A 27,042-nucleotide genomic window follows, 5' to 3' on the forward strand; every position below is an offset into this window, starting at 1 on the left:
GCTAAGGGGTGACAAAAGTACGAAATCTTGTGATTCACCGATATTCAGCAGATTGTTCATGCACCCCATGTCAGCAAATTTGGCCATTTACACTACTTGACTGACTCAGGCGGCATGGTAGCATCACGCTGGTGCAGCTTGTCGCAATAAACTAGACCTTAGATAGGGGGCTCAATGCTTGGGTTTGCGGCGATGAATGTATGCTCGGGTCGATGGGGAGGAAATTTCATGATGGACGTGACCTTCTGCGGTCATGCATCTAACCAATTGAAGAGTCCCGTAGAATAGTATTTCAAAGAGCAGAAAACCCTGAACGCCATCGCAATGCACTGTACATAGAAACACACCAACATGAAGTGTGCTTACAGCTTGAACCCTTTTTTGGTCAAGCTCCGTGCTTTAGCCGTATCATACACTTTTGAGGCAGCACATCTAGTCCGCTTTTCCATTAGTCGTGCCTAGCAGGCCCTCTTTTCCATCGAGTTGGAAATAACCGCTACTATTTCTGCTCAGGGTTCGCTTGATAGTGGTGCCATTCCTGAGGACAGAGATGAGGGTAATAATCGCCGCAATAAGCAGGGCGAATGAAAGGTACGGGTGATAGGTTCCGAAATTCCGAATCTGGAAGAAGACATTCTCAAAGGTGCCGATCGTCGATTTTGGCGTGAGCTTCGGAGGAGACGCAACAATCCTGCCCAATGTTTCAAGGATCGAGGTTCGAGAGGGCACAATGTATGCCCCTGAATCAGTTTGATCCCAGTACCTACGATTCTAGGGATGGTTAGCTGTATATCCTCGAATGAGCGCACACAACCTACTTCTTCGTCATTGATGATGACCCTTTCGCCCTTGGTGACATCGATACCATAAGTTGACCTCAGCCACCTTTCCCAAAACACACCGTCAACCCAGGCGAAGCCAACGCCTTTCCGGAAGTTTTCCTCGGTGATGCTGATAACTCTGCTCTTTGCTTGGCGGAGTGCACGCTGATCGTTGCGATCTTCAGCTTCCTCAATCCGAAGTTGTTTGGAATCGCGCATCTCTTGCCTTTCGAGCTGGAATGCTTGTGTCTGCTTGTCCATCCACTCCAGAGCGGCGTTCTTGAGCTCCCGCTTAGATTGCAGGAATTCATCTGGACGATCCCTAGACAAAACTCCTAGCACAACATATCTTCCTGTCATGATATCTTTCGCGTTTGAAGCCGTCAACTCGGGCACTATTGGCAACCACCAAGTTTGCATCCAGGTTAAAACTTTCCGGAAATCCCTCATGTCCTTGGGGGCAAGAGCATTGTAGTAGGTTGGACGTCCATCCCTGGAAACAAGCAGTCTCGGCCACGTCGAAATCTTAAAACGGTTTGCGAGAATTTTGGAGTCGGTCTTGACAATCTTCGCATGACCGATTAAGCTTAGGGTCAAGCGGTCTAAAGCCGCAAAATCCTCGGACGTGGTGGCCTGGTCGAAGAAGTAAACAAAAATAACCTCCTCCGTCTCCTCCATTTCTTTGAAGGTCGCAGCATCGACGTACTTTACGTCGCTGTCCAGAGCTTTCTGGCCGAAAGAGAGGAGGTCGCCAAGCCCGCGAAGCCCTTCGTACTCGACACGCTCACCACCACGAAAGAAATAGATTGTAGGATAAGCGTTGACCTTGGCGTCTTTGCACAAGCGCGCATTCTGCTCGCAGTTGACTTCTCCGATGTTGAGTTTGCCTTCCATCTCTTTGGCCATTTCTGCCCAAGTAGGAGCCAAGTGTTGGCAGTGGGAGCACCAAGGGACATAGAATTTGATGAACCAAGAATCCTGAGAATTTGTGACGACTTTCTGAAAGGTCTCCGCAGTCAAGGGGATGGAAATACCCTTCGGATTGGGAGGAAGGCCGGGCTTCTTGTTTGGAGACTTGCCATTCTTGGCCGTTTCGGATGCTAATGATGCCGTTGAGGTCTCGGTAGATAGTTTGGCAGCTTGTTGATTGTGCTTTTCACCCGCGGCGGCACCCGCGGCAGGATCCTTGTCTTTGGACAAATGAGTGGGAGGAAGTGCAGTACGATCGACACTGGTTGCCCCGACCTTAGGGACTTTTACACCACCCCTTGGGCGTGAACCAGCCTTGATCTGTTCCAATTTCTCCTCGACATAACTGCTGAAGGCCTCCATGGTCCTTGCACCGGAATATTTCTCAACCATCTGGCCATCTTTGTACAAGACAAAAGAGGGCCATGCCTGAATACCATTGTTACTGCAGACATCGCCATATGCTATGCAGTTCAGTGAGGCGAAGTGGAAGTTGTAGTAGCCGTGGAAGCTGTTTGGCGAGGACAGGTCCGGCTGTCCGCCTTTCGTTAAACCTTCGAGAGGATCGGAGGTGACATAGAATTCATATAAGGTCTGCCAGTATGGGGCCACCGCTTTACAATGGCCACAGTATGGCGAGTAGTGCTTTACCCACCTGCATCAGTTAGTGGAATCCAGACACAGTGAGAAAGAGAATTACCAGTAACCATCCTTTATCGTATTCGCAAACTCCGAGCCTTCTATTTCTTTCATTGGAGGAACTTTAATGTCGTTGAATATAGTATATTGTGCGCCGGCTCCATCGTCAAGTGGTGCTCCCCCTGAGGTGGCATCTTTCGACAAGTCCGACCCTTTACGGTCGTTCCCTGGAGGTGCAGCGAATGCAGATGTCAATGCGGCTGTAAGAGCCCATGCTAGCAGGACCGGGCGCATTATGATGGGCGTCTAGGATTTGTATAGAGAAAAGTTAAATAAGCGGATGTTGTACCTGATTGAAGGGGTGCTGCCAAGGGACGATCAGGGAGGGGAGAAATCGTTGAACTGGAACAACCGACCGCAGGGTAACGTGAGCGACCGGAAGAAGCGAGTGTGAGAATGTGAGAATGTGAGGATTAAAGCGACATGGTCACCCAGCCGGGAGCTCAGATCAGGTTGTTGCGAGGACACTCAACAAAACCACATGTCGACGACCGGCTTTGATTGGGAACGAGAAGACCAAACTTGAGGCTGAGCGTGAGACACCGTGGACACCCAAGACCAGCGATGCTCCTGGGCCTGTGGTGGATATGGAAAGTTAGCCGAGTACGGCGAGACATACATTGGGTAGATGCATATTATATGGCGGACCCCACAGATGCCAGTCGCAGCCCTTATCGTGGTGACTTCGCCAAGACCAATGACGCAACTTTATGGACAGAATGGCAAATGCGGCTTTGAACATGGCGCAGGCGATGGTGTGGTTGGCGGTAGCGGTCGCGGCTGCCATTTTGCGCCTCTTGTGCTCCAATCCCAGCCCACCTCACCTGCTTTCACTCTTTCATTTCCTGCAACTCCCACATTAACGTCACAACCTCTACTAGCCATTCCACGATTCCACACACCAGGACTGCTTTCTAGACTGGTGCATCTGGTGCATCTTGCAGCTCATAAGCTTGTCAATATGAGGGTCACCGCTCTCGTCTTCTCCCTCCTCACCGCCACTGTCGTCTCCTCCAGATCTCTCTTCGGCGGTAGCCAGAATGCTCTCGTGGATGACCCCAAGTACCCTGTGCCCGGCAAGAATCCTCTAAACGTATGGATTGGGCTCTTCCTTCAAGGCTCTCATATTCTAACAGTGCTAGTTCTGTGCCGACCCTGCAGACTATATTCTCACCATCGACTACGTGGACCTATCGCCCAATCCACCCGTCCCGTGCGCTTCCCTCTACTCTAAATCTATTGGATAAGCTGGTTGACAATTTACAGTGGCGAAAAGCTCACTATTTCTGCAAACGGAACCTTTGCGAAAGACATCGAGCCAGGTGCCACTGTTTTTCTTCAAGTCAAGTATGGCTTGATCACCCTTATCAAGCAGGAGGCAGACCTCTGTGACAACCTACCTCAGATCGACATGGCCTGTCCTTTGAAAGAGGGCGTATTGACACTGAAGAAGGAAGTTGATATTCCCAAGCAAGTGGTATGTAAAATTGCGAACAACGATTGCTGTGATGGTATATTGACTTTACGTTAGCCACCTGGAAAATACACTGTCCTTGCAGATGTCAACACTGTTGACAAGGAGAAGATCACCTGCATGGAGAGCACCATATTCTTCAGCAGATAGTGACTATGTGTTGAGTGGAGGCTAAGTCGAGGCTAAGTCATCGACCGGGACTTGGCAATAGATTCGGACGTGGGAAGCGTTTATTGATATCATGAATAGGTTCTTCTTGCCAGGCGCTAATGTGGAATCGTCTCTTTCTTGGAAATTGGATCTGCTGCATTTTCCTCTAGTCGACCGCGAAAAAGCTTGCGGTATGATCAAATACATCAGGCTATACATTCTTGCTTCCACCTGGCCTCGCCCGTGGCTCAGTTGCGTGTGCGAAATTCTCATCGCAGATCCGTAAAATTCTCATCGGAGATCTGCAAATCAAGATTCTGCGCTGAGAATCGTGTGATCCGTGTTACTGTACTTCCTTCAAATGATCGCCTGGTGCTTCTATACAGCCATCGAGTCTTGCCAGAGAGCATTCTAATCAATATGATGCGGCCGCATTCGCCGCACTCGCCTCATTCATGCTCAGCACTTGACGCGAACCATCTTGCTGTTCGCCGTTCAGCGGGAGGAGAACGCGTTGTCGTCCAATTCTCTCGAACTTCGAAAGTGTCAAGGACTTTCAAATTGTGATTCTGCTCTATTGCTAGATGGCTGCAGATAACTCAGGTTTTGTGCATTCAGATGGCACTTAACCTTGCCTTCCAAACTCTCCCTATCCCGTCTCGAGGGGAAGCTCGCGCCGTTGTATAGATCCGCCGCCAAGCGCCTGGAGCACACGCTTGCAAATCAAAGGAAATCTGAGAGAGTAGGGTCATCGCCCTAATCTTCGGATCTTTCATGGTGTTTGCTTTGTCTGCCTGCATCTTACTTGAACTCGGACCGTTGATATACGCCGGGAGCAGGGATGTCCAGGGCTAGATCAATTCCTTTCAAAACCCGAGTCCTCTTTCCATCCCTACCACTAAAGGGATATCCCCACAATGGTTCGGCAATCTGGCGTATGGACGTTGACCACAGCAGGGGGCCACTTGAAGGCACGCGGGAATTGAAACCCGTTTGCAGTAGAACTTGAGGACGCCACCCTAAGCCACCGGAAACCTGCCCCAATCATCAAACAAAGTTGGTGCTTCCTGTGGGAGTGAGCGACGAGCTACTGACACGCCCGCAACAGACTTTTATCATTATCCATTGAACTGGCAGGCTGGGTCAGCTCTCAGTTTTCGTACTGGCCATGTACGGAGTACAGATCGAGTCTCTTTCAACCCCCAGATGTGGACCAAGTAGCTTAGCCGTCGACGACGTCATTAATTCTCGGGCAATTCCCCAGAAATAATAACGATCCAACCCTAAGACAACGGTACCAAAAAAGTGGTCCCTGATCGTCTTGATTCATATTTGTCAAGTCTGATAAACTCGGGCGAAGAATCCAGGTGAAGTAATCTAAGCCAACTATATTGTCCAAGGCATCGGATGAGAGGACAATATTCGGAACATGCACACAGCCTGGTCGGCCTCGGCTGCTTCTGGCGCTGCATTTTGCTCTGCTTTCGACTTCATTCAGCAATTGTCGCATACAGTCATGTAGGCAGCTTCACATTGCACTCTGATCTCTAGGCTACCTAAACATTGTACTACTATAACCATCATCCTATCTACAAGGTGAAAACCAAGAGACTCAAGATCCATTGCTAGATGCTTGTATCATTATCCCCAGCTCTTCGTTCTGCCTGTGCTGCGTCATCACCACTACCATTACCCACCGGCTTTCGGTTTTGGTCAGAACCCTTTACTGCTGTAACCACTGGACACGGCCGTAGTCTCCAGAGTTTAAGGTTTGTGAAGCTGGAGGATCGCTCAATTGATTACTCAATTCGTACTGTTTATCATGTCACACTCCATCCTTCAACCACCCCAAGATGTACCAGCATGTACGGGGCTCATAAAACGGGGGTGGTCCATAGCCGTTCTGGGGTATTTTCCGAGGTTGCTACTCAGGCAAATCTCGTCACACGCCTGACAGCTCCTAGGCCCCTGGACAAGTGGAAGTCCCCCGCAAAGTGAATGTGGACTTCGCAGAGAAATCATGGACGGTTACGCATAAGTACCATGCGATTCCTCTGTCAGTATCCAGGCGAATCTAGCAGTGTGAAATACGGGTGAATCAGTCAGCATCTCATCCACCGCCGCGATTACTACGAACAGCATACATTGATGCATTTTGGTCGACAGACCAGACAGCCTCATCGACCAAAATGTTGGAAGATAAGGAACAGGGTGAGCTTGCAAATACTGAAAACGTGACAGAATTGCACGAATTCAGAAATGCAGAGGGCTACATCATCGACGCGAGCGACCCCGAGCACGCCAATCTCAAACGTGCGCCAGATGGCCATACAATCCTCCTTCCACAGCCCTCCGCTGACCCGAATGACCCTCTCAACTGGAGTCGACTAAAGAAACATCTCATCTTGATCATTGTATCAATGTCAGCCTTCTTACCAGACTACGGAAGTGCAACTGGAGCAGTCACCCTCCTGCCTCAAGCAGCTATATGGAACATGACTCCTGACCACGTCAACCACAGCCAGGTGGGCAATGTGTTCATGCTGGGAGCTGGGGGCGTGGTTGTAGTCGCACTGTCCGCATACTTCGGTCGTCTTCCAGTCCTCTTTTATTTCCTCATCCTCGCCACTGCTACTGCCATCTGGTGTGCCGCTGCGCAGTCTTTCGAGTCCTTCATGGCCGCACGCATTCTCAATGGCTTCTTTAGTACTGTCGCACAAGGAGGTGGGCTGATGTTCATCTATGACATGTTTTTTTTTCACGAACGAGCGAGAAAAATCAATGTTTGGAGCTCGTTTATCATTCTATCGCCCTATTTTGGACCTCTCTTTGCTGCCTTCATCATCAGCACGCAAACATGGCAAATACCCTTCTGGGTTTATGTGGCCGAGGTACGTTGAAGTGGTCAACCTCGAGTCGCCTACGCATTGAACTAACATTATTCCCAGACGGCTCTATGCTTAGTGCTGGTCATTGTTTTCGTCGACGAAACATATTATGATCGCCGTATCGCTCCATCCTCTCAGCCGCCTAGAGGATCCCACTTTTCTCGACTGTTTGGAATTTCTCAGTGGAAATCGCGCAATCTACGAAACACACTAGGACAAGCACTCATGCGCCCGGTCTGGGTGGCACTTAAACCTACTGTTTTCATATCCTGCATTTACTATCTCCTAACCTTTGCCTGGGTAGTCGGTATCAACACTACGCTCGCAATCTTTCTGACGCCGCTCTACAATTTTGGTCCAAAACAAATTGGCTATTTCTACTTCACGCCAATTGTCGGTGCTTTGCTAGGCGAAGTCGTTGGCCACTGGCTCCACGACTTCATCGCGACACGGTACATCAAAGGGCACAGCGGCCATTTTGAGCCTGAGGTCCGCTTGTGGGCTATGTGGTTTTCTACACCATTTATGCTGGCCGGGTTGGTCGGTCTCGGCTTCTCTCTCGAAGAAGGATATCATTACATGGTGACATCGGTATTTTGGGGTCTTTATGTGTTCGGAATCATGATCACAACCGTTGGTCTCAATGCCTACAACCTCGACAGCTATCCAGAGGCATCAGGTGAGGTCTCTGCGTGGATCAACTTTTGTCGTACGTGTGGCGGCTTCATTATTTCCTATTTCCAGGTCACTTGGGCGCAAGCACAGGGCACCAAAACCAGCTTTGGTATCCAGGCTGCTATTTGTGCCTTCGCATTCTTCCTGATTGTGGGGCTGCAGCTGTTCGGCAAGAAGCTTAGGGTGAAAGCGGGTCCTTTGGGTTTCCACACTTCCTAGATGGTAATTTACACGCTCTGATAAACTTGTCATGCAAAAGCGGTTGGAGCCTTAGGCTTTTTGTATGTACCATCCCAATAGCGGGCTGCGAAGATGCTTAAATCAATATCGATTTGAGAATTCGCTGTTGTGGACCGCAAGGCCAGGGTTGTGCTCGAAATGGGCTGTGATTCCGTTCTTCAAACAAGGCGTGCCACACGTAGCCAAACTAAGTACCTAGTCAAGAACGGAGTATGCAACAGGCTGCGCGGGTCCTGCTATTTGTGCCTAGGCCGTCACCATCTTCGTAGTATGGCCGGTGTACGTACGAAGACAGAAAGTGTACGATCACAGTCGAAAAAGGTTACCATTGCGCTGTTCATCTTGCAGTACGCATTGGCAGGGGCCATCTCTTTTCCAACGACAAAGTCTACAAAACCATAAGGACCAGCCTGCTCGAATCCTCCACTCCTGGTAAATACTTGAGCTTGTGGTCGACAACACGGGTGTAAAGCCTTGGCTCACGTGATCAAATTGATATCAGCTCCTTCACTTTCATCCTCTCCGCCATCAACGTTATACCCACGTCGCGTGCTTTTCCGTGCCGTCAAATCATCACTTCTGTTTTAATACTTGATGTCACTACGAAGAAATTGAGGCCCTGAATCTAGAGCAACGTATGGGATGCCCATTATCAGGTTAATCAAGTGGCACCAGTCTTATCTGCACTGAACACATTGTCGAGCTCCGTATTTGAAGCCCGTGGCCTCCTCAAACGCCGGAGTCGCTGTCGTGTTCTCTTTGAGGTTATTTTATGGGTTGATTCTATAGTATGTCACAGAGAGTTGTAAGACAGCGCGTATCGGTAGCATGCACGACATGCAGAATCCGGAGAACTCGGGTGGGCATCACCCCCATTTTGCGAGGCTTGATTGCTAAAACGTGGCAGTGCGATGGACAACTACCAGAGTGCGGCACATGCCTGCGTGCAAGTAAGCAATGCGAGTATCCGTATGAGACAGAGAAGCGCAAGTACGGCCGCCTGCTCCCCATATCTTCTAGTACTAATGCCACAGACCACCGACGAAGCGCTATGTTGAAGCCCTCCATGCGCGTATCCTGTCTTTGGAACGACAGCTGCATGCATATCAACAGCAAGGCTCCTCATCAATTCTCTTAGCGACTACCCCTGTTCCCACAGCAGACCATTCAGAATTACTTTACCTGGAAACTGAACCCTCTAAGAATGCGGACACTCCTCATGATCGTGGCCCTGTGGATGATCTGGCAGAGATTGCAGGTCAATTAGACATCGCCGAGGATGGCCACTTACGCTACTTTGGTGCTCCCAGCTATTTCAATCTACTTCGAAGCAACGCTTATGGCGCAACAGCGGATTCTGAACAAAACGTTTATGCCGTCCAGCCAGCATTTTCATACCACTTGATCGATATAGAGCTTTCTCCCGAAATCCAGACGCATCTGCTGGACATGTACTGGAAGTGGCAGAATCCTTGGCAGTATCTAGTGCACCGCACAGCCTTCCAAAGGGCAGTGGATAGAGGAATATATGATGACTATTGTACACCACTCCTCTTGCGTTGCGTGCTCGCTCTGGCGGCTCGGTATTGCGATCATCCAGATGCTCGATTGGATGCGCAAGACTCAAACACTGCAGGTGACGTGTTGGCTGCTCAAGCCAAAGATATCCTGAGCGCCGAGATAGAGCATCCCTCTACATCAACCGCAGCGGCTTTGGCTCTATTGGCACTCCGGGAGATGTCAGTCAATAAGGAGAGCTTAGGATGGATCTACATCGGTGATTCACCACAATTCTGATCTCCATAGACTTCTCTAACCCACTCATTTCCCCAGGCATCGCTGTGCGCATAGCTTATAATTTAGGGCTCAACATCGACTGCCAAACTTGGGTCAATCAGCAAAAGATCTCCGAAGAGGGGGCAGAGAAACGCAGAATCACCTGGTGGGGCTGTTATCTCTTGGACAAGTTCTATTGATCCTGCCGACATCCTTTCATTAAACTAATGTTGTCGTGTAGGCTTTTCAACATCGGGCTCGGACGGCCGAGCATGATCCGCGAGAGAGACATAACAGCCGCAAAGCCATCACTACTCAAGGAAGAGGAGTTTGTACCCTGGCTATCGGATGAGTTCGAGCTCTCAGCTGATCTCTCGGTGTCTCGGTCCGTCACAAATCTTCGCTACATGACAAACATCTTCCAGACGGCATGCCCTGCACTTGACGAAATGTACCTTGCGCACCGTCGTCTGTCATCGAAGCCGTCGCTGATGACGTAAACAGATATAGCTCGAACAGCGAGCTCTCCTTGCCGGCGAAAGAAGAGATGTCTGCCAAGGCCTACCTCGTGCTCACAGAGCTATATTCAAAGTTACCTAGCTTTCTAAAATTACCACACTCTGCCAAAACACCCCGCCCGGCACACATATATTCACTTCAGTAAGTTATTGGAACAGCCGCGTTAGGGTTCACGTCCTGATCAATGGCTGTCATAGCTTACAGTACCATACTGTACTGATCTTACTGCATCGGCCCTTCCTTCGTCAACGAGAATCGAACTGTTCCTTAGGCACGCCGTCTTATTCCCACGCTCAAATCTGCACTTCTTCTGCAGAAGCAATATCCAACATTATCAGGGCTTATCGGTTTAACTTCACTCTGGTGAGAGCTTCAGCTTATCCTTTCAATTCAGTTTCTAACATTTATGTTTAGCGGAGAATGCCTATATCCACAGTCCACGCCCTTGGTACAGCCTCGGTGATCTTGTTGTTGGACGCCACCTCCAGTGATACCAGGACCCGTCGTGCAGCGTTGCGGTTGTTGAAGTTCAATTTGGCCTGCCTCCAGGAAATGAGTATCGCTTGGAGTTGGAGTCTACGTGCCATCCGCTCTCTCCAAATCCTTGCCGAGGAATGGTCCGTCAATGAGAGATTGCATGCCCAGAACGATCAAAACGCGGAGGCTGATGAGCCTATTGTGACGCCTGTGAAAGGACTCCAGCTTGGAACACTCAATCAGGCCGATGGGAACGCACTCAGCAGTGAAGCAGTGGTTTTTGATTCCCCCCCGTCAGCAATTTATGAGACATTGCCAGAAAATATCGACTGGTTGATGACATTTGACAGCGGGTTTTCAGATATCCGGCCTATGGATTTCAGCTTTTTTGATCAAGATCTATGGGAAATGGGTACGCTATAAGATGCCAAGATGTTAAAACTGCATCTTATCCACGCACCTTGGTACCCCGACAGGATCTATTTGAGAGTCATAAGTTTTTTCTCGCAAATCCCTCCGGGTCATTTCCGAGCTTTCAACCACTCGCGCTCGGCTACGACCGCTGTCTGTGGTGCCTCTACTCACCTCTGAAATGACGGTCTGGATCGAGACGACTCCAGTCTCAGTTGAACAACTCAGAGAGACATTTGAATGCAGCACGCCCCGAGCAAGCCTCCATTGCCTTCTGCTGCTTATAGTGATTCTCCTACAGCCCTTCACGCTTCTCAATTACGTCATTTCCTCAGACAGCTACTAGCAGAGCCGCTGGGTCGGCAGACAGTGAAACCTTGAGGTGAACAATTTTCTATGAACGCAGAAGACGATGATGTCCACGGCTAATTGATCTTTTTAGCCAAATGCGAGGCAACTCCCAGGACCTCGCTTGATCTGATGTTTTCCTCTCTTCAGCATCCGTTCGCAAACGATGCCAGCGTATCTCCAAGGGGTTTGAATGCGGATGTGAGCGTTTGTGGTGGACCAGCATCTGCCTTGATCACGTAATGCTTTGGCCTATCGTCGACTACCAAGTGAAGCAGGTCTGGGCGAGAATAATGGCCAACGGGGTCTGCGAGTGTCTTGGCCCGACCGATTAGATCCAGGTCGATGTCACAATATATCAATCCGTCATGGTATGGGTCCGAATCTGGAGTGAGCTGACGTCCATCGGGACCGAACACTCTCGCCGCGCCACCGCCGATGCCACCAACAGAGAAGGACTTCCCAGTCGCGTTGTGACCTTGGGTGTTCTTCTTCAACCCCGCTGCAGTAATCATTTGGTTGGTCACAAGCACAAAAGTTCCTCCCTCTAGAGCGTGCATGCGACTAGCGGTCACTTCGTTGGCTTCAGTACATACTGACCATGGCTCATCTCCCAGAGCTTCGCCATGATACGGCCACGCTGCGATGTGGACTTGCTCATCTTGTGCATAAGTGTGGTATTTCAGCAGAGGCTGAAAGTGCTCCCAGCAGTTGAGCATCCCGATCTTGCCGAGTTTACTATCCGCAACAGTCTGCAGCGAGTCGCCCGTCGCGTCACCAAAAAGAGTACGTTCGAGATGTGTAGGTTTGATCTTCCTTCTGTGGAGCAAAACGTCGCCTTTGTCGTCTATCAAGATCTGCGCCAGATAGAGTGAGCTCGCCACCCTCTCGCTGAAGCCCAGAACGACATGCATCGTGTTGGCTGCTGCAGCCTGCCGGATCTCCAACATTTCAGGCCCGTGTGCCTCCATGCTGTTCTTCATGTACGTTTGCACCAGCGGAATGTTCTCGCTGTATGTACCACCCCAGAGGAAGTTGGGATATCCTGGGATCCATAGCTCGGAGAAAGCAACCAAAGCAGCGCCATTTGCGGCCGCTTCTTCGATGAGCTCAACTGTTCGTTTGACTGCTCCTTTCAGGTCGAACCAGATAGGTTCAGCCTGAGAGATGGCGGCTTTGTATCTGCGTGTCGACATTGCCGTCTAGAGAGTTGTTGAAGAAGTGGTTTTTAGGAGGAGATAATGCTGTTGACATATGGACCTGCTCTCAGGGAGGTGAGGAAAGTTCTCCATTCTATATACTCCATGCCTCCGAAAGACATTTTGACTGCGGTGATGCCTTTGATGGGGAGGCCTCGAGCGTCACAGCCCATGCCCAGAGTCGAAAGACTGGGGAAGATCGAAGTGGAGTACGGATGCGCATTATCCAAGGCCTTCGAGCCAATCGATATCATGCGAGGTGGCCCAAGCGCCCTTAACTCCAGGAGTACCTAGTAAAGGTCAGGCGGCGGGGCTCGGGTGAGCATTAACCTGTCTCCACTACCTATCTTTCGTTCTGTTATCGATCGTTGGAAGATAGATAGATATCCCCTTGTCTCTAATTGGCTAGGATCATCTTGATGGCTTCACCTTTCGGGCTTCTTCTTTCTCCACTTGTAGGTGCCAGAAAAAGAGAACTGATCTAGATCGTTTACCATACGCGTTCCTGGCATAGTTATCAGGATCCTATTTGGTGTGCTCTTTCACATCTTGGATAATGCTGATCCGGTGATGGCTCGCGCTAGCCTCTTACCTCAGAGCACCCGCATTGAGTTTTTGCCCGAGTATATGTTCAAGGCCTTGTGCCCTCAGGGCGAACCACTTGACAATTACTGTCAACAAGTATCAGACGCAGCGAGAATAAATCGTTTCTTGTCCTGGAGTCCCTTGAAATGGCGACCGAACCTGTTGTAAAAGAGCATCGGAGCAAGTTCAATGTTTTTGTAAGTCATCTCTGGGTCTCTGTTGTTTCTAGGGACTTACAAGTGTCCCCAGATCATCCTCCTCGCTACACTAGGTAGCATTTCTTACGGTTATTCGTCATGCATTATCGCGACAACGCTCGGCCAACCAAGCTTCATAACATATATGAAGCTCGACGTCTATACGAACGCGGTACAGTTGATAGGCGCCATCAATGGTTTGTATCAGGCAGGAGGACTACTGGGAACGGTTTACGTCGGCTTCACTGGTGATCGATTGGGCCGCAGATGGGCCATTTTCTCGGCTTCGGCCATCACTGTTGTTGGTGGTGCCCTCCAAGCTGGGTCTGTCCATGTCGGCATGTTCATGGCCGCTCGATTCATCACAGGTTTGGGTATTGGTAAGTCTCCGTAGCCTCGGCCTTGGGTTCATGACTGACAATCACGTCTAAAAGGAGCACTTGTCACTCTCATCCCCCTGTGGCAGAGCGAGGTTGCTCCACCTAGAACCCGTGGCTTTCTTGTCGGGCTTCACGGTATATTCAAGAAAATCGGGGTTAGCCAGACCATGAAGAGGCTGATATTCGCTAGGTGTCTTCATCCTGGTAGGATATAGTTCTGCCAGCTGGGTTGGGGTCGCTTTCTACTTCGTAAACGCCGATGGAGCTCAGTTCCGACCTCCTCTCGCCTTGCAGATATTGCCACCTTTGCTCCTCGCAGGCGCCATTTTGTATATGCCAGAGTCACCTCGTTGGTGTAAGTGCTATTTGGTACTCAAAATCACACGGTCTAACTGGGAACAGTGATGGAGAGAGATCGAGGCGAAGAATGCCTCGCCATCCTTTGCAAGATCCACGCCGATGCCTCTGACCCTAGTGGGGAGTTCGCCCAGCTAGAGTACAACCAGATCAGGCAGCAAATCACTTACGAGAAAGGTCTGCCATCCTCGTGGCGATCTATTTTCAAGATTCCATCCTACCGCAAGCGTTTAATTGTCGGCTTCGGCTGCATGTTCTTCGCGCAGTGCACAGGCACGCAGGTAATCAACAGTAGGTTCTCCAACTCATAAGGCTGGAGTCGACCTTTCTGACAAGCCCTATGACAGACTACGGCCCTCTGTTGTACAGGAATCTGGGTTTCAGCACCGCGAATGCTTTAATAATTCAAGCTGGTTGGATTACCTGGGGCATTATTGGCAACTTCATTAATGCATTACTATTGGACAAGGTTGGACGAAAGTGGCTCATGAGTACGATTTCCCTGACACTCCACAGAGCTTGTGGCAGTACTGACGTGAGCAATGTACAGCTGGTGGCATGATCGGATGCGCGATTTCACTTCTGCTGGAGATCATCATGCTTGCGCTTTATCAACATACGGGCGACCGTGCAGGCAACAGTGCCGCGGTCTTCTTTTTGTTCCTTCATATTGGCTTGTAGGTTCCCCACTCTCTCTCCGCCCAGGAACTCCCAGTCATTCTTGACGACAGGAATTCAAGCACAAATCTTGCTGACAAAATTCTAGCTACGCTTCTGCTCTCGATGCCTCTACATATGTATACGCTTCAGAGATTTGGCCGACGCACCTCAGAGCTCGTGGCTGTGCCATCTCTGTTTCCGGTCTCTTTGTGTCTTCACTGATCCTGCTGTGCGCAGCATCAGACGCATTCGCAGCCATTGGTTGGAGGTACTACCTGGTTTTCTTATGCATGACAATTATTGGTGCTATATTCTTTGCACTTGTATTTCCCGAGGTACGTGGCCTACGTCCAGGAAGATGATGTTCTGCTAACAAGAGTCTGTATCTAGACGAGACACAAACCACTCGAGGAAATTGCTGCTGCCTTTGGTGATGAGGTCGTTGACTATTCGCTCGAGGTGTCTATGGGCAAAGCCAGTGAGCTTGGTGAGGCACACCCCCAGACCATTCGAGACTACAAGAGTGAAGACAGGACAGCCTGAATCATGCTTTCTAGTTAGTGACCATCGGCGATACTGGAGATAATGTCACAATGGCAACGCGCGGTATCCCATGAAAGAGTATCAGATTCCATCAACATGCCTTCTCTTTGTGTCCTTCTCGGTTCAGGACATTGCTCTGGTATAACATCCAGAGAATTATAGGGCCGAGACCAAGGCATGGACAGAGAGCGGAACTTTTGTTGTCCTTTCCACCTAGATTCTACTATATACTGTCGGAAGATATCTTCATTCTCCCATCCAGCATGCTGTTGCAAAGCTATCGCCATACCGGCGGGCGACAACTCACTCCAACATGATCTCCACCCTTGAATCGTTTCTTGTGTGGAGGATTTCGATAACCCCCACAGCATGGCAGAAACAGGCTTCCATCTGTTGACAATTGTAGTCCGATAACTAGTATCCATGCCCGAATTTGGGAAGATGGGCAGTTAGAAATCCTAGACTGTCAACCACCGGTACGCTCCAGGCGAGTCATACAAAGTCTCCGCTCAATGCGAACCCCCTATTACCCGCCTTCCGAGCCTTCACATGTTCTCTTTTTTGAGAACCTTTGCACCTTGGTCGCAATTGGATCTGAGGACGTGGTTGGTGTCCTCTGCAGCGAGATTATCAAGAAAAAGAGGAATCGTAGTGCCTAAGGAACTCTTTTCGACGCTTTTCGGCGCCAGGTTTAGCACCTTTTACACAAGGAGAATCACGTGGACCTGGTGCTGTCTTGGCGGCTGTTACACTCGACTTCATTCCCCATCAACACTAGTATCGTACCATAGAAGCGGATTCTGGTAGTTATTGCCTTTGCCCTCAATGAACTCTCCCAGGGTATTCAGCGATGGCCAGATTGATGAGGATTATGTTAAGATGCCTCGTCCTCCTTCTGCGAATATCACCTCGATCTCCTCAGCCCCTTCCGCCGGCTTAAATTTATTTATAGTACCGGCTAGCCATAGATTACCCTACGTATCTACTCAGAAGGGCGTAGCTAGGCTAATGTAGCACACGAAGTGCATAAGACAGCCGATAGAATTCTCAGTACGTTGAGACCCCTTGGCGGAAATGACTCCCTAGATGGTCTTAGTCCTCTAAGCATCCCATTAATAACATCACTACCGACGGCATCGACGCCTCGGAACCCACTCCTATAGAACTCTCCGTTACGTCTTTTCGAAGCTACTTATACCGCAAATCTAGCTCTTTCCTTAACCTAGAGATACCTAAATACGAATCATCCGTCGAAATCGAAGCCTGGTTCCGCACCTTCGACGCCCTAGATACCCTGCTCGCCTAGATCAGCAAGATACCCCTCGGTACTATCCGCACTCTAAAATAGATCCTCGATGCTACTACGGGACGGACACTCCTGGCTAAATACCGAGCACAAGCTATGGTCGACGCGTTGGAGAAAGTCCACACCTACCTCCGCCCTCTCGGCAGGGACAAGGTGAGTACGATCCGCGTATGTGAGAGCTATCAGCACAACGAGGATGTCGTTATAGCGGATCTACGCGATGAGAGAAACTAACGCGATAATCTCGGGGCCGGTGCCAGTAGGATAATGGACGACGACGATAATGCTGATAAGCCACGTGATACGATTAGGCTGGAGCCTCGCAAGCTGGAGATTTCTACGTATCTGGATGGCGAATTATGTGGTTGGATAACCGGGCTGCAGGCTTGGTTTAGGAGAGGTGGTGTTCCGCCTACGCGCCTCACGGATGATGTGCTTCGAGTGCAAGTTTTTGATCTTCGAAATTTCTCAGTCGTCTTTTGTGGGCCAAGTGTTCTCATGGTTTAGTTGTTCGACTGGCTAACTCGACAGGCGAGGAAATAGGCTATTTTTTTTTATATCCGTGTATTACTATTATTTCTTCTTGTTCGTCCTCTACTTCTGCTTCTGCTTATTAACTTCGTATTCATTATCTCATGGTTATACTGGTATAGTGAGTTACAGCTAGGTATGGAGAGTAAAAGATAAACCCCTGACTAAGGTACTAAGCTCATTGGCCTCATTGACGTTTACTGCCGTGACAGCCACCTTCGAAAAGATATCCGGGATCAATGATTACGTCGGCTCAGAGAAGTACACATTAGTGACGATCGAGGGCAGTGTGTTGGCCTCTGGAGTCACGGTCTCTATCATCTGTGATCGAAAGGTCTGCACGGGACTGAATATGGGCGAGATCATGGGTGACTGGAGCCTCAGACATCAACACCATCCTCGTGAACGGTATGCAACACACTGAGCCAGTACTGAGTAATTTATCCGGCACAGAGTACGTTTTTTGCCCCCTCCTGGGTAGCATTTCTCAATTTTCTCACATCTCTGAAGCTTGATAGGGTCTTGGTGGCTCTAGGGGTGCCTAGGCATTTTTGTAATATCAAGAACAGAGAAGCTCGCCGGTAAAGAGAGACGAGGGTCTTTGGATGACCAGGGTCTTAAAAGGATGATATTTCAAACGAGTGATTCGGTACCAGAGTTCTATCCAACTCTTCCATAGCTGGGCGGAACATTTGATGCACCCCAAGAATGAGGAAGCTTGAACTGTTCCTGGAAGCCCGCGGTTGAGCGGTCGGGATCTGTGTTTCGCTGTCTCTCCGACGGGGTTTATCAAAAGCGCGATGCCGGCTTTCGCAAACGCATTGGCACTGCCGCCATCCGCACTGCAGGGGTTTCGATGAACTCGGCGACTTGGTTACTGAGGATTCTTGAATCATTCATACATTCACGGGAAGCAAGTCTCTTCATGCTAGGAATTTCTCCGCAAAGCCTGGCTCTGTAATGTTCCCACTCACGACCTTCGCCTCGTCGCTTATTGTCAGATTGCCGATATAGCTATGCTTCGCACTGTCTTTTTGTGCCGTGCCAATGTCGCCCTGCACGTGTTTCCCCCGGCCGCTTACCTGAACACTACCACTGTACACATGGCCTGTGATGGGGATCGGGGATGAAGTCCCGTTCGATTTTTGTTGCAACAGCTGATTCTAATCGTTAGTGTTGCTCGTGACAAGGGGATGTTTAATTCGATTGCCAATACGTACCACATCGACGTTCGTCTTGCGGTTGCTGTACAACGCAAGAGCGTCAAAGGCGCCGTTGAGCAGCACGACGATATCTTGGGTCTGGTCCGGCCCCGGTCTTGATAGGAGATTCTCAACCTCCTGGAAGCGACGCCTTAATTCTCCACCGGCGTCGATGACTTGTAGGAGAAGGTCTCTAGTTTGTTGAGAACCTTTCGCCACCTCCTCCAGATTCTTCTGAATCGCGGTCGTCTGGCCACTCACAACGTCAACGGATTCCCGAAGTAAGGATGTTTCTTCTCGAGTCTTCGCCTGCTGTGTGATCATCTCTGATCGGAGACTTTTTGACTGTTGGTCGATTTCATCTATCATTGCTTTCATTCGAGTGCGCTGATCTACAGACATCTGATTGAGAAGCTTGCTGCAGTCAACATTGTCAGAAGAATAATTCAAATCTCAACATTGACGGAGGAAGAAAAATACTTTGAGTCAGCAGCCAGGCGAAAGTTTATTTCCTGGCTGAGTCCTCTCAATCGATTGTCCAACTCGAGAATATCCTTCCTCTTCCATAGATTCCGAAGCGCCTTTCTCAATGCTTCGCGTTTGGACGCATCGGACGCAACCTTAAGATTGTTAAGAGACACCGAAAGCTCTGTGGCAATTTTAAGGGCCCTTTTTCGCAGGTCTTCGAGCTCCTGACCTCCATCCCCACTATCCGAACTTTTCAGATTCCCAAGAATGAACTGGATGTCGCGAACGACGACATCGCGATCGACATTCTCTTCTAGGGCTCCTTGTGCCGAGCTCTGCAGCTCGCCAGTGCACACGATAAGCTTGTAACCGAAGGTCACAAGGTCAATGACTGCCGCGACAGTAGCAATCACCGTTATAGGATCCATGGGGAAAGATTTGCTGAGAGTCGGATTCGCAGGGGTCAAGTTCCTTTTTCAAACACAAAACGTAGTTGGAGAGGATGTGAGCACGATTGCGTTTTAACGGCACCTCAAAGACAGGCGGGATAGCCCCCAACTGGTTTCCAATAATGACCAGTCTTTTTTCATAAAGTTTGGCCCAGCGAAAGAGAGTTCGGGATTGCACGCTGAGAAGCAAGGTCAACCGACCTCCCATCTTTTCCCACCCTTTGCCTTGTGCTGCTTCGTATTCCACTGGAGAAGCAGCCCCCAAGGGAGGCCAGCTGAAGTGGGCATTTCATGGAAAGGCACAGCCCGCTAAAGACCATCACGAGGACGACAGCTCTCTGCAAATGTGATTGGATTACCCTCCAACAGGCTTCGGGTGGCTGCATGCTTGACCAGTTATCATGAACTGCCACTTGGTACGCCTGAGAAAGTGCCGTTTTCCAGCTTAGTTGATACCCGAAGGTTTCGGGCACAGAAACAAGACACAAAGACCATGTTGGGCTATTCGTAAATCCTTCGATTCAGGGAAAGGAAATCGGAACGCTAATCTAGTAATTAGCGGGATCTCATGCGGACGAAGGCGGCACCCAGAAGTTCGGTTCCAGTGGACACAAATGAAAGCCGTTCGGGATTCAACTTTGAATGACAGTGGTAAATCTGAATTGCTCGCCATGGTATGTCATAGCAGGTGACACGTTGGCGATAAACTCATCAGTTAGACTTGGTCATAGAAAATGTCCCGATCCGCTCGTCCTGGTCATATCTATTATCGTCCCACAATAGGTGGCAACGCTCGCGTCCACTTGGGCGACGCATACTATGCATCTCCTGGGTTTGGGAGGATGACAAAAGCAGTCGTTGCTGGGAACTTCATCACACAGACGATTGGATATTTCGCTTCCTTTCTATTTGATTTCAATCACCCCTGTCACCAACTTGCTGAAGAAGATTCCATCGTCCCGGAACACCTTGCACAACAAGCGGCGAGAATTGGAGACCACAGCCTTGCGGTGGAATTCATCGAAGCCTCAATCTGTGCCGACAGCTTGAGGTCCTTGAACAGTAAGGGCGCCAGAAAAAACTTATTCAAACGTTGGGAAATGAAGGAAGACCCTGCCATTGCAGAGCTGCAGGACGCTTACGTGGGAAAATATCGCAGAGTTTTATCGCAAGAAACCGGTTTGGTTGCCGAAATCTCCTTCCATCCGAAGAATGTAGGCGAGGAAGGTAGCAAGACCTCGGAGCTGATCTGTCAAGGAAACGAAACAAATGCGCTTGACCACCAACGGACACTCCCAACATTGAAGTCGAGCGATGATCTGCTTGGAGTCGGGGCTATTCGTCATAATGCGAACAGGAATGTTCCAGAGCAGGCTTTGGCCATAATCGACCCGAAGAAAGAGAACAGCCCGAAGACAGGGAAGAGAGTCAAGATGTGGCCTTTCAAAATCGATCGAAGCGGTCAGCCAGGAATACGCGATTGGCGTTATGGCCGACAAGAGAATGCGGCGCAATATTTCGTTCCCGGCAGGGTGTTTGCAGCTCCCTGGGACAGGAGGTGCAACAGAGACATCATTCCACCCTTTGTTTCCCGTTTGAGGACACTGGCCGGCGTCGCAGGGATCCTCTATTTTGTGGCTGTCCTGCCAATGGCCACCCGCTCCTGCTATTGTCTCCCCATCATTGCCTACAACGAGCAGGGAAAGCCATGTTTCGATCGCACGCAAAAGAATACAGACGCGCATGCACTTCTTTACGCGCCGCAAAATTGCGAAGTTCGGTGTCACAATGGGGAGCGCAAATATGAAATGGACCCGATCAAAGAGGAACTAAGTCCTGCGTCACAACAGGATAGACTGAGCTATGTCCATGGCTTGAACTTGACTGATGCATTTTTGATTGACTGCGAACTCGACGTTGAGGATATTGGAATGGTTGAGAAGGAAGATTCGCAGAGACTGATGAAATCTTGGTTGAACCTTGTTTTAATATCCATCAGTTCGAGAGATGGTTGAACTTGGAGGCTCTTGTAGTTCCAGGGGACTATAGTCAAGGTTTTCCCAGACTTCTACTTCTTTCGCAGGTTATAATGTCAAGAACCAGGATGGGTCCGCACCATCCTCGATATCTTCCGGGAATTCTGACACCGGGCCGTGGCACACCGTTCTGATGGGATGTGCTAGTCTGTGCACCCGATTTGCTACTCTGTACACTCCCGTGTCTAGTTTTGCTTAGCTGCGAAGACTTGTATCATTGCCGTGGGCTGGCATCGCTGTCGGAGGAGTGTTGGCGGAGGAGATCATAGTATTGTTCATGAAACAGATGGGCACAAGGAAGAGCCGGTTGCCGATCCACAGGCTCAGGCCGCACATGAGGCGCTCGGGATGGTTTCAGCTGCCAATGCTGGTATCCATGATTGACGAGCTTCGAATTGGCGGCTGTCAGTTTCTGCCTGGCTAAGATTCGTAGAGTTCCCAGGAGTCTTGAGGACGGAACTGGGCGCCATCTCGGGTTTGTTCAGTCTTGACATAGCGGTCTAGCAGCTGGATACCAAAGGCATGACCGGAGGCCCCCGCACTGTATAGATATTATGGCCCAGCGGAGGCTCCGATGACCTATTTGATATTCCACTCGCTCCAATCCGCGGCCTCATGGACAGGCCCTGGCAGGACAAAGCGTACCATCCCACCGCCCGGCCCCTCGTACCGTTCACACCGCCCTCCCCCGAGGTCAGCCCCACATTTCCCCCCTTATCACCAGCCTATGTTCACTAACAATCCTTGTCCAGGACCATGGCCTCCTCCAGCGGCAACTACAGGTCCTCAGTACATCTATACGCCGGGAGCCGTACAACTTCCACAGATGGCTCGGGCGCGCAGACATCCTTCTAAAGCTCGGCTATCCCGAGCTGGCTCTAGGGGACTGCTACAGGGCGCAGATTCTATTGTCACGGCGTCATCCAGACAATCATGTCAGGAATGAAGGAGAATGGCAAGGTCAACTCCGGAGTGGGATTCCGTCCGCGAGGGACACGCAGCTTCAGGCCCAGGCACACTCCAGCCAAAAACCAGACGAGCAGTCAGACTATGAAGGTCCGAGCGTGACATTGACAGAAGACGACACACCGGAATGTACCCTGCTCGAACACTTCCACCGAGCATTCCTCCAATCAAATTCCCTCGCGCACGCACTCGCGACCTGCCTCAGAGGAATGAGTCGCTTTCCCCACCACGCGTACTTCCAGGACACCATGCCCATGACAGAATGGTTGTGCGACCGCACCAGAGCACAGGCTGTCGCCGAACCCCAACGCAGCCGTGCTGAGCAACATGAGACGCAGTGGGGCGGGAGCGTGCTGATGAGAGCGTATCCGTGGATGAGTGAGGGCGTGCTGTGGCGGGATGATGACGTTGTTGACGTTGTAAGGGGGCAGGTTGAGCGTGCGTCTGGCGGAAGGTGTACGGTAAGGCGACGGTCGAGGGCCGAGGCGGACGAGGACGAGGACGAGGACGGGCTGGGCATGTTTGCTGTGAGGGAGATTGAAGTGGGAAGCACGATTCTTATCGACCCATCGCCGGTCGGTACGGCTAAGGTATGGGAGGGGCGGTGTGAGTGCTGCTACACGCCTCTGCCAGATAGACCGGCAAGGGTCAACTGCTGCAACACCCCATTTTGCAGCGCAAAGTGCGCTGATCTGGCCATGGCAACGTGTCATCCCGCCCACTGCAACAGACCAAACCCAGTATCTCCCACGCAAGATGCCTCGTCACTTCTCTCCGCAGACTCGCTGGGCCGCCTGCAAGTCCTACGCCGCATGCTCGCAGTGATCATTCACAGCGGCGCTGCAGACCCGCTGCTCGCACCCACAATCCGCCACCTGAAGCCGCAATACCGCCTCTCTCGACCAATGTATTTCAACTACCACACCAACATTATCATCCCCTTCCAAATCCTGGAGTCGCTCGGTATCGACATCTTCTCCGATACGCGCTTCGACACCTGGGTCCTCCACACCATCGTATTGCGTCTGAATAATAATCAGCACGGCGGGGATTTCGGGACAGAGGATAAGACCATGGCGTTGAGCCCGCTGTATTCACTGTTCAATCACAGCTGTGCGCCGAATGTGATCTACCGCAATGTGCGTGGGGGTACGACTGTGGAAATGGTGGCAGAGCGGAATGTAGGTTTCGGCCAAGAACTTTGCATCAGCTATTTGAGTGATGTCGGGGAAAGGCCTAGGGCGGAGAGACAAGCTTTGATGGAGGCTTGGATAGGCGGAGAGTGTCAATGTGACCGCTGTACTGGAGGCACAAAAGGTTGGATGTCCTCGATAGTTTTGCCAGGGCCTCAGACTCCCTAGACCGTCACACCCCCTAGGTGGTACCGGCATATTGTTCATGCCTTGATATTCCTAATCGAATTCATTGCGTTCTCGTGCATTGTGTTGTAGACGTTTGACATTGCCAGCTGCATTGATGAAAGTTTCTGCATCATCGCCTTCAGCTCCTCTACCTGGAGATCTCGGGAGTCGTCCGAAGACATGCCAGGAGGACTACCGGCGGCGTGGTCGGCTACAGCTAACGAGGAAACGTCCTGTCCCTCGTGAAGCGGCGTGTCACTATTGTTCGGAGTCGCTGACGGCGTCATGCCCGTACTTTTCGAAATACTTGCCAGCTTCTCACGGACCTGGCGCTGCATGTCTCGAGTAACGTCCATCATCTGGGCAGCGACCAGATCTTCAAACGACGAATTCGGAGGCAACCTGTTCACGGCAGAACCAGGGCCCCCATTGATATAAGTTTGGCCAAGGGCGGTTTGCTCTAGGCGCTCCGTAAGCATACTGGATATTTCCTCTCGCTCGCCCGCACTGGACATCGTCTTGTGGCTCATCTTATAAGTGAGAGCATCTGCCAGTGAAGTATCAGGGGGTAAGAGATAGCTTTCCGAAGAGTCCTCAGGAATTCCCATAGACTGCTGCACAGGAAGCATCAGATCGATGTTTCGAATTACGGCAAGCTCGCCGGCGTCGAGGGAGGTGGTGTGAGATGAGTTGGCGTTTCCGTCAATCGATGATGGAGATGGTAGCCGTATAGCTGAAGCGCCGGCATCAGAAGGGTTTTCCTGGTCGATACCAGAACTGCTCGCCGTCTGATCGGGTACGCTAGTGGCATCATTGTGCCCTGATGGCTTTTCATGGTGCGTCCGATAGAGTCGACCACAGGGACTGGGACTACTCAGTGTTATTAATGGCAACGAACAAGACTGTACTTACCAAGTATAAAACTCATTCACGTCCTCACTCTGATTTACCAGAGGATTTCCGCAGTTCAAGCATATTGCTGCATTTGAAGAGACATGTATCGACATGATAACGGTCGAGCGAGCCTTGATCTCTCCCGTTTTCCAGCCCTCCGATCCTTGAAGGATGACACGCCCTCTGCGGCTGTCGAGTGTAATACTGTATTTCCGCGCTTGGACGATTAACATGCCTGGCTTGTTTTCGAAATGGGTCTCTATGAACGCATGGAATATTTTGGAACTGCGGCACAAAAGTAGTGGAATCTTGATCGAGACCCCGAGGGCATCCTCCAGGGTGATACTGTCATCTCCTTGGAGCCAGCTGACATGCTGTGGGATGTTGTGCATGAGTCGTACCAGTGAAGACCCCAGACATGGAAGCAAGATGGCGAAAACTGGATCTTGTCGAACTCTTGACATGAGCTGCTTGGCCATCCGAGGAATGTAGCAGCATGCTAGAAGGAATGAAGAACGAAGGAAATCGTCAACCAATGATGCAGCAGCAGCATCGTCTTCGGAACTCCTGTTCGTACTGGATGAGTTCACACCCCACCATGGGCCAAATACTTGGATGAGAATGGCCTTGGTGCTGTTTCCTGCATTCTGGGCTCGGAGGCGTGATTTTGCAGCGTTGAATATGGCAAGGAATAAACGCTGCACAAGAGGCTTGTCACGCGTCTGTGAGGCCATGAGAAGGTCTCGCTGTTGGGCAACAACACTGTTCAAAGATTCTCTGAGCTCGGAAAGCTCTCTGCGAGTTGCCACCAAACTCGACATGAGCACGTCTGCCGCATGGCCGGCTGGTGGGTGCACTTGTTTCCCTATCGCTGAATGCGATTGGTGCTCCGAACCTTCCAGTTCTGAGATTTTGGAGAGAATGCTGTTGTCTTTGGAGTTGGAAGTGAAAGTCGTTCTGGGTTGGGAATTGCTTCCCTGTCTCTCCACTGCTGTTCCTTCAGGGGGAAGAAACGAGTCTGGGGCAGCAGAGCGAAGCCGAAAAGCCCTTTCCTCGACAAACCGGGCACCCAGCCTACGTGATGTCAGCATAATCTTCGGCTTTGGGGTCGGCCGATGAGTACATAGTAATTTCCTTGAATTCGGGGTCAATGTGATGCAGAAGAGCTTCGACGTTCTCGTTGATCTTCTTTTCACGCGCAGGGCTTCTGACATTGTCCGGGAGACCAACGTGCCTGTCATCACCTCCCGACTCCTGAACGACTATATGAACTGCTGCAATTAGTGGTTTTCGTTGTTGGGTAGAGTAGAGTAATTCTCACTGGTGTTCCACACAACCGTCGTCTCATTGTGGGTGTCTCCGAAATGCGCTCGTGCATTGCCGGAGACGTTGCTGTTCAGGAATTGGTGTCCTTGAAAAGCTGATACCATGGCATGAGGCATGCTACTTGATAGTAGCAGACTTGAAGAATCTCGTCATCATGATACCTGCGATCTAGAATAGCCCTTTTGAGTGGATTTCACGCGAGATCGTAACGCGGCATTGACAGGTGTTCAGTTTTTCTAGCCAACACGGCCGTCGCCAGTCGGCGGAAGGAGTCGAGGCCGAACCACAGTATCGTAAGTCACTGACAAGCTACGTTCTTTAACTGGATTGACCCAAGTTCTTCGAAGGGGAGCTCAGGAGCGGTCAATGTAGTGGACTATGAGGGAGGGGTAAAGCTAAGAGAAGTCGATGTCCGCCACGATTAGAAGGCTTTTCTTGGCGGGGGGACTGTTTGTCTGCGGGCGCTCACGACAATGATGCGAGGGCCGTGCGATGTTCTTTGCTGCCCGTCAAAGGCGCCGAGGGCTCAGAAGGCCTTTTGGCGTGCTCGGGCTTCGCTGCAGTGAGGACTTGAAGGGCTTCAATCGTGGTTCCCGATGTCAGTTGGCCTCGTGCTTCTCATCTTTGGCTTGCGGTGCTTCGTACTACTCCAGAGAAACAGCGCCCGAGGTAGGCAAGCCAGGAATTCCGTTTATCGTCACCACGAGAATTACACCTAGTTGTTTCTTTGCTTCTATAGCTTGTACTGAATGATATCCGTTCAAGAGCGTTTCGGCGACAGGCGCCCCTCTGGCATATCTGACGAGGGAACGGCGGTAAACACCTATCTATGCCTATGAGGTTCCCCACAAAACACACCAGCTGCAATGCTGTACAGAATAGTGAAGCGCTCCGGTGGTCAATTGGGGCAATGAGCCCTGATGAACCGTATCAATAACTCAGCTACTTACTCAGTAATTGGGTAAGTTAGGCTCCCAGCCACATAAGATGGCCTACCCAATACCCAATCCTGCGCTTACTTCCCTTGAGGATGTACTTTTCTTTCTGATATAGGATAGCTTTAGGGAGACCATGGTTTCCTGTTATTCAAGTTCTATCTAGGTTACACTGAAGAGTACTTACGTCCATTTCTCTG

The 27,042-nt window shown here is 50.5% G+C and overlaps 8 protein-coding genes across 8 annotated transcripts; 5 read left to right on the forward strand and 3 right to left on the reverse strand.

Annotated features, from left to right (window-relative positions):
- Positions 1–432: 432 nt before the first annotated feature.
- Positions 433–2,723, reverse strand: A1O9_03680 (protein disulfide-isomerase; the record flags this gene model as incomplete). The annotated part of the gene is made up of 3 exons (XM_013405973.1): positions 433–771; positions 819–2,445; positions 2,491–2,723. The coding sequence occupies 3 exons, from the start codon at positions 2,721–2,723 to the stop codon at positions 433–435; spliced, it is 2,199 nt and encodes a 732-aa protein (XP_013261427.1).
- A 727-nt stretch (positions 2,724–3,450) lies between these two features.
- A1O9_03681 (uncharacterized protein) lies at positions 3,451–4,113 on the forward strand (the record flags this gene model as incomplete). The annotated part of the gene is made up of 4 exons (XM_013405974.1): positions 3,451–3,582; positions 3,632–3,702; positions 3,756–3,966; positions 4,021–4,113. 4 exons carry the CDS (start codon positions 3,451–3,453, stop codon positions 4,111–4,113), a joined length of 507 nt encoding a protein of 168 aa, XP_013261428.1.
- A 2,189-nt stretch (positions 4,114–6,302) lies between these two features.
- On the forward strand, positions 6,303–7,895 carry A1O9_03682 (uncharacterized protein; the record flags this gene model as incomplete). The annotated part of the gene is made up of 2 exons (XM_013405975.1): positions 6,303–7,004; positions 7,062–7,895. The coding sequence occupies 2 exons, from the start codon at positions 6,303–6,305 to the stop codon at positions 7,893–7,895; spliced, it is 1,536 nt and encodes a 511-aa protein (XP_013261429.1).
- Positions 7,896–8,852: 957 nt separating this feature from the next.
- Positions 8,853–9,892, forward strand: A1O9_03683 (uncharacterized protein; the record flags this gene model as incomplete). The annotated part of the gene is made up of 3 exons (XM_013405976.1): positions 8,853–8,866; positions 8,951–9,693; positions 9,750–9,892. The coding sequence occupies 3 exons, from the start codon at positions 8,853–8,855 to the stop codon at positions 9,890–9,892; spliced, it is 900 nt and encodes a 299-aa protein (XP_013261430.1).
- A 1,701-nt stretch (positions 9,893–11,593) lies between these two features.
- A1O9_03684 (uncharacterized protein) lies at positions 11,594–12,643 on the reverse strand (the record flags this gene model as incomplete). Its single annotated transcript, XM_013405977.1, has 1 exon — positions 11,594–12,643. One exon carries the CDS (start codon positions 12,641–12,643, stop codon positions 11,594–11,596), a length of 1,050 nt encoding a protein of 349 aa, XP_013261431.1.
- A 734-nt stretch (positions 12,644–13,377) lies between these two features.
- On the forward strand, positions 13,378–15,368 carry A1O9_03685 (uncharacterized protein; the record flags this gene model as incomplete). Its single annotated transcript, XM_013405978.1, has 9 exons — positions 13,378–13,428; positions 13,481–13,808; positions 13,863–13,943; positions 13,999–14,163; positions 14,211–14,456; positions 14,513–14,656; positions 14,716–14,842; positions 14,932–15,160; positions 15,216–15,368. 9 exons carry the CDS (start codon positions 13,378–13,380, stop codon positions 15,366–15,368), a joined length of 1,524 nt encoding a protein of 507 aa, XP_013261432.1.
- Positions 15,369–21,975: 6,607 nt separating this feature from the next.
- Positions 21,976–23,687, forward strand: A1O9_03686 (uncharacterized protein; the record flags this gene model as incomplete). The annotated part of the gene is made up of 2 exons (XM_013405979.1): positions 21,976–22,053; positions 22,113–23,687. The coding sequence occupies 2 exons, from the start codon at positions 21,976–21,978 to the stop codon at positions 23,685–23,687; spliced, it is 1,653 nt and encodes a 550-aa protein (XP_013261433.1).
- Positions 23,688–23,722: 35 nt separating this feature from the next.
- Positions 23,723–26,023, reverse strand: A1O9_03687 (uncharacterized protein; the record flags this gene model as incomplete). The annotated part of the gene is made up of 4 exons (XM_013405980.1): positions 23,723–24,551; positions 24,600–25,655; positions 25,705–25,852; positions 25,903–26,023. 4 exons carry the CDS (start codon positions 26,021–26,023, stop codon positions 23,723–23,725), a joined length of 2,154 nt encoding a protein of 717 aa, XP_013261434.1.
- Positions 26,024–27,042: the final 1,019 nt, after the last annotated feature.

The sequence above is a fragment of the Exophiala aquamarina genome (genome assembly GCF_000709125.1).
Source record: "Exophiala aquamarina CBS 119918 chromosome Unknown aczIA-supercont1.3, whole genome shotgun sequence".
In the NCBI taxonomy this organism is placed as follows: Eukaryota; Fungi; Ascomycota; class Eurotiomycetes; order Chaetothyriales; family Herpotrichiellaceae; genus Exophiala; species Exophiala aquamarina.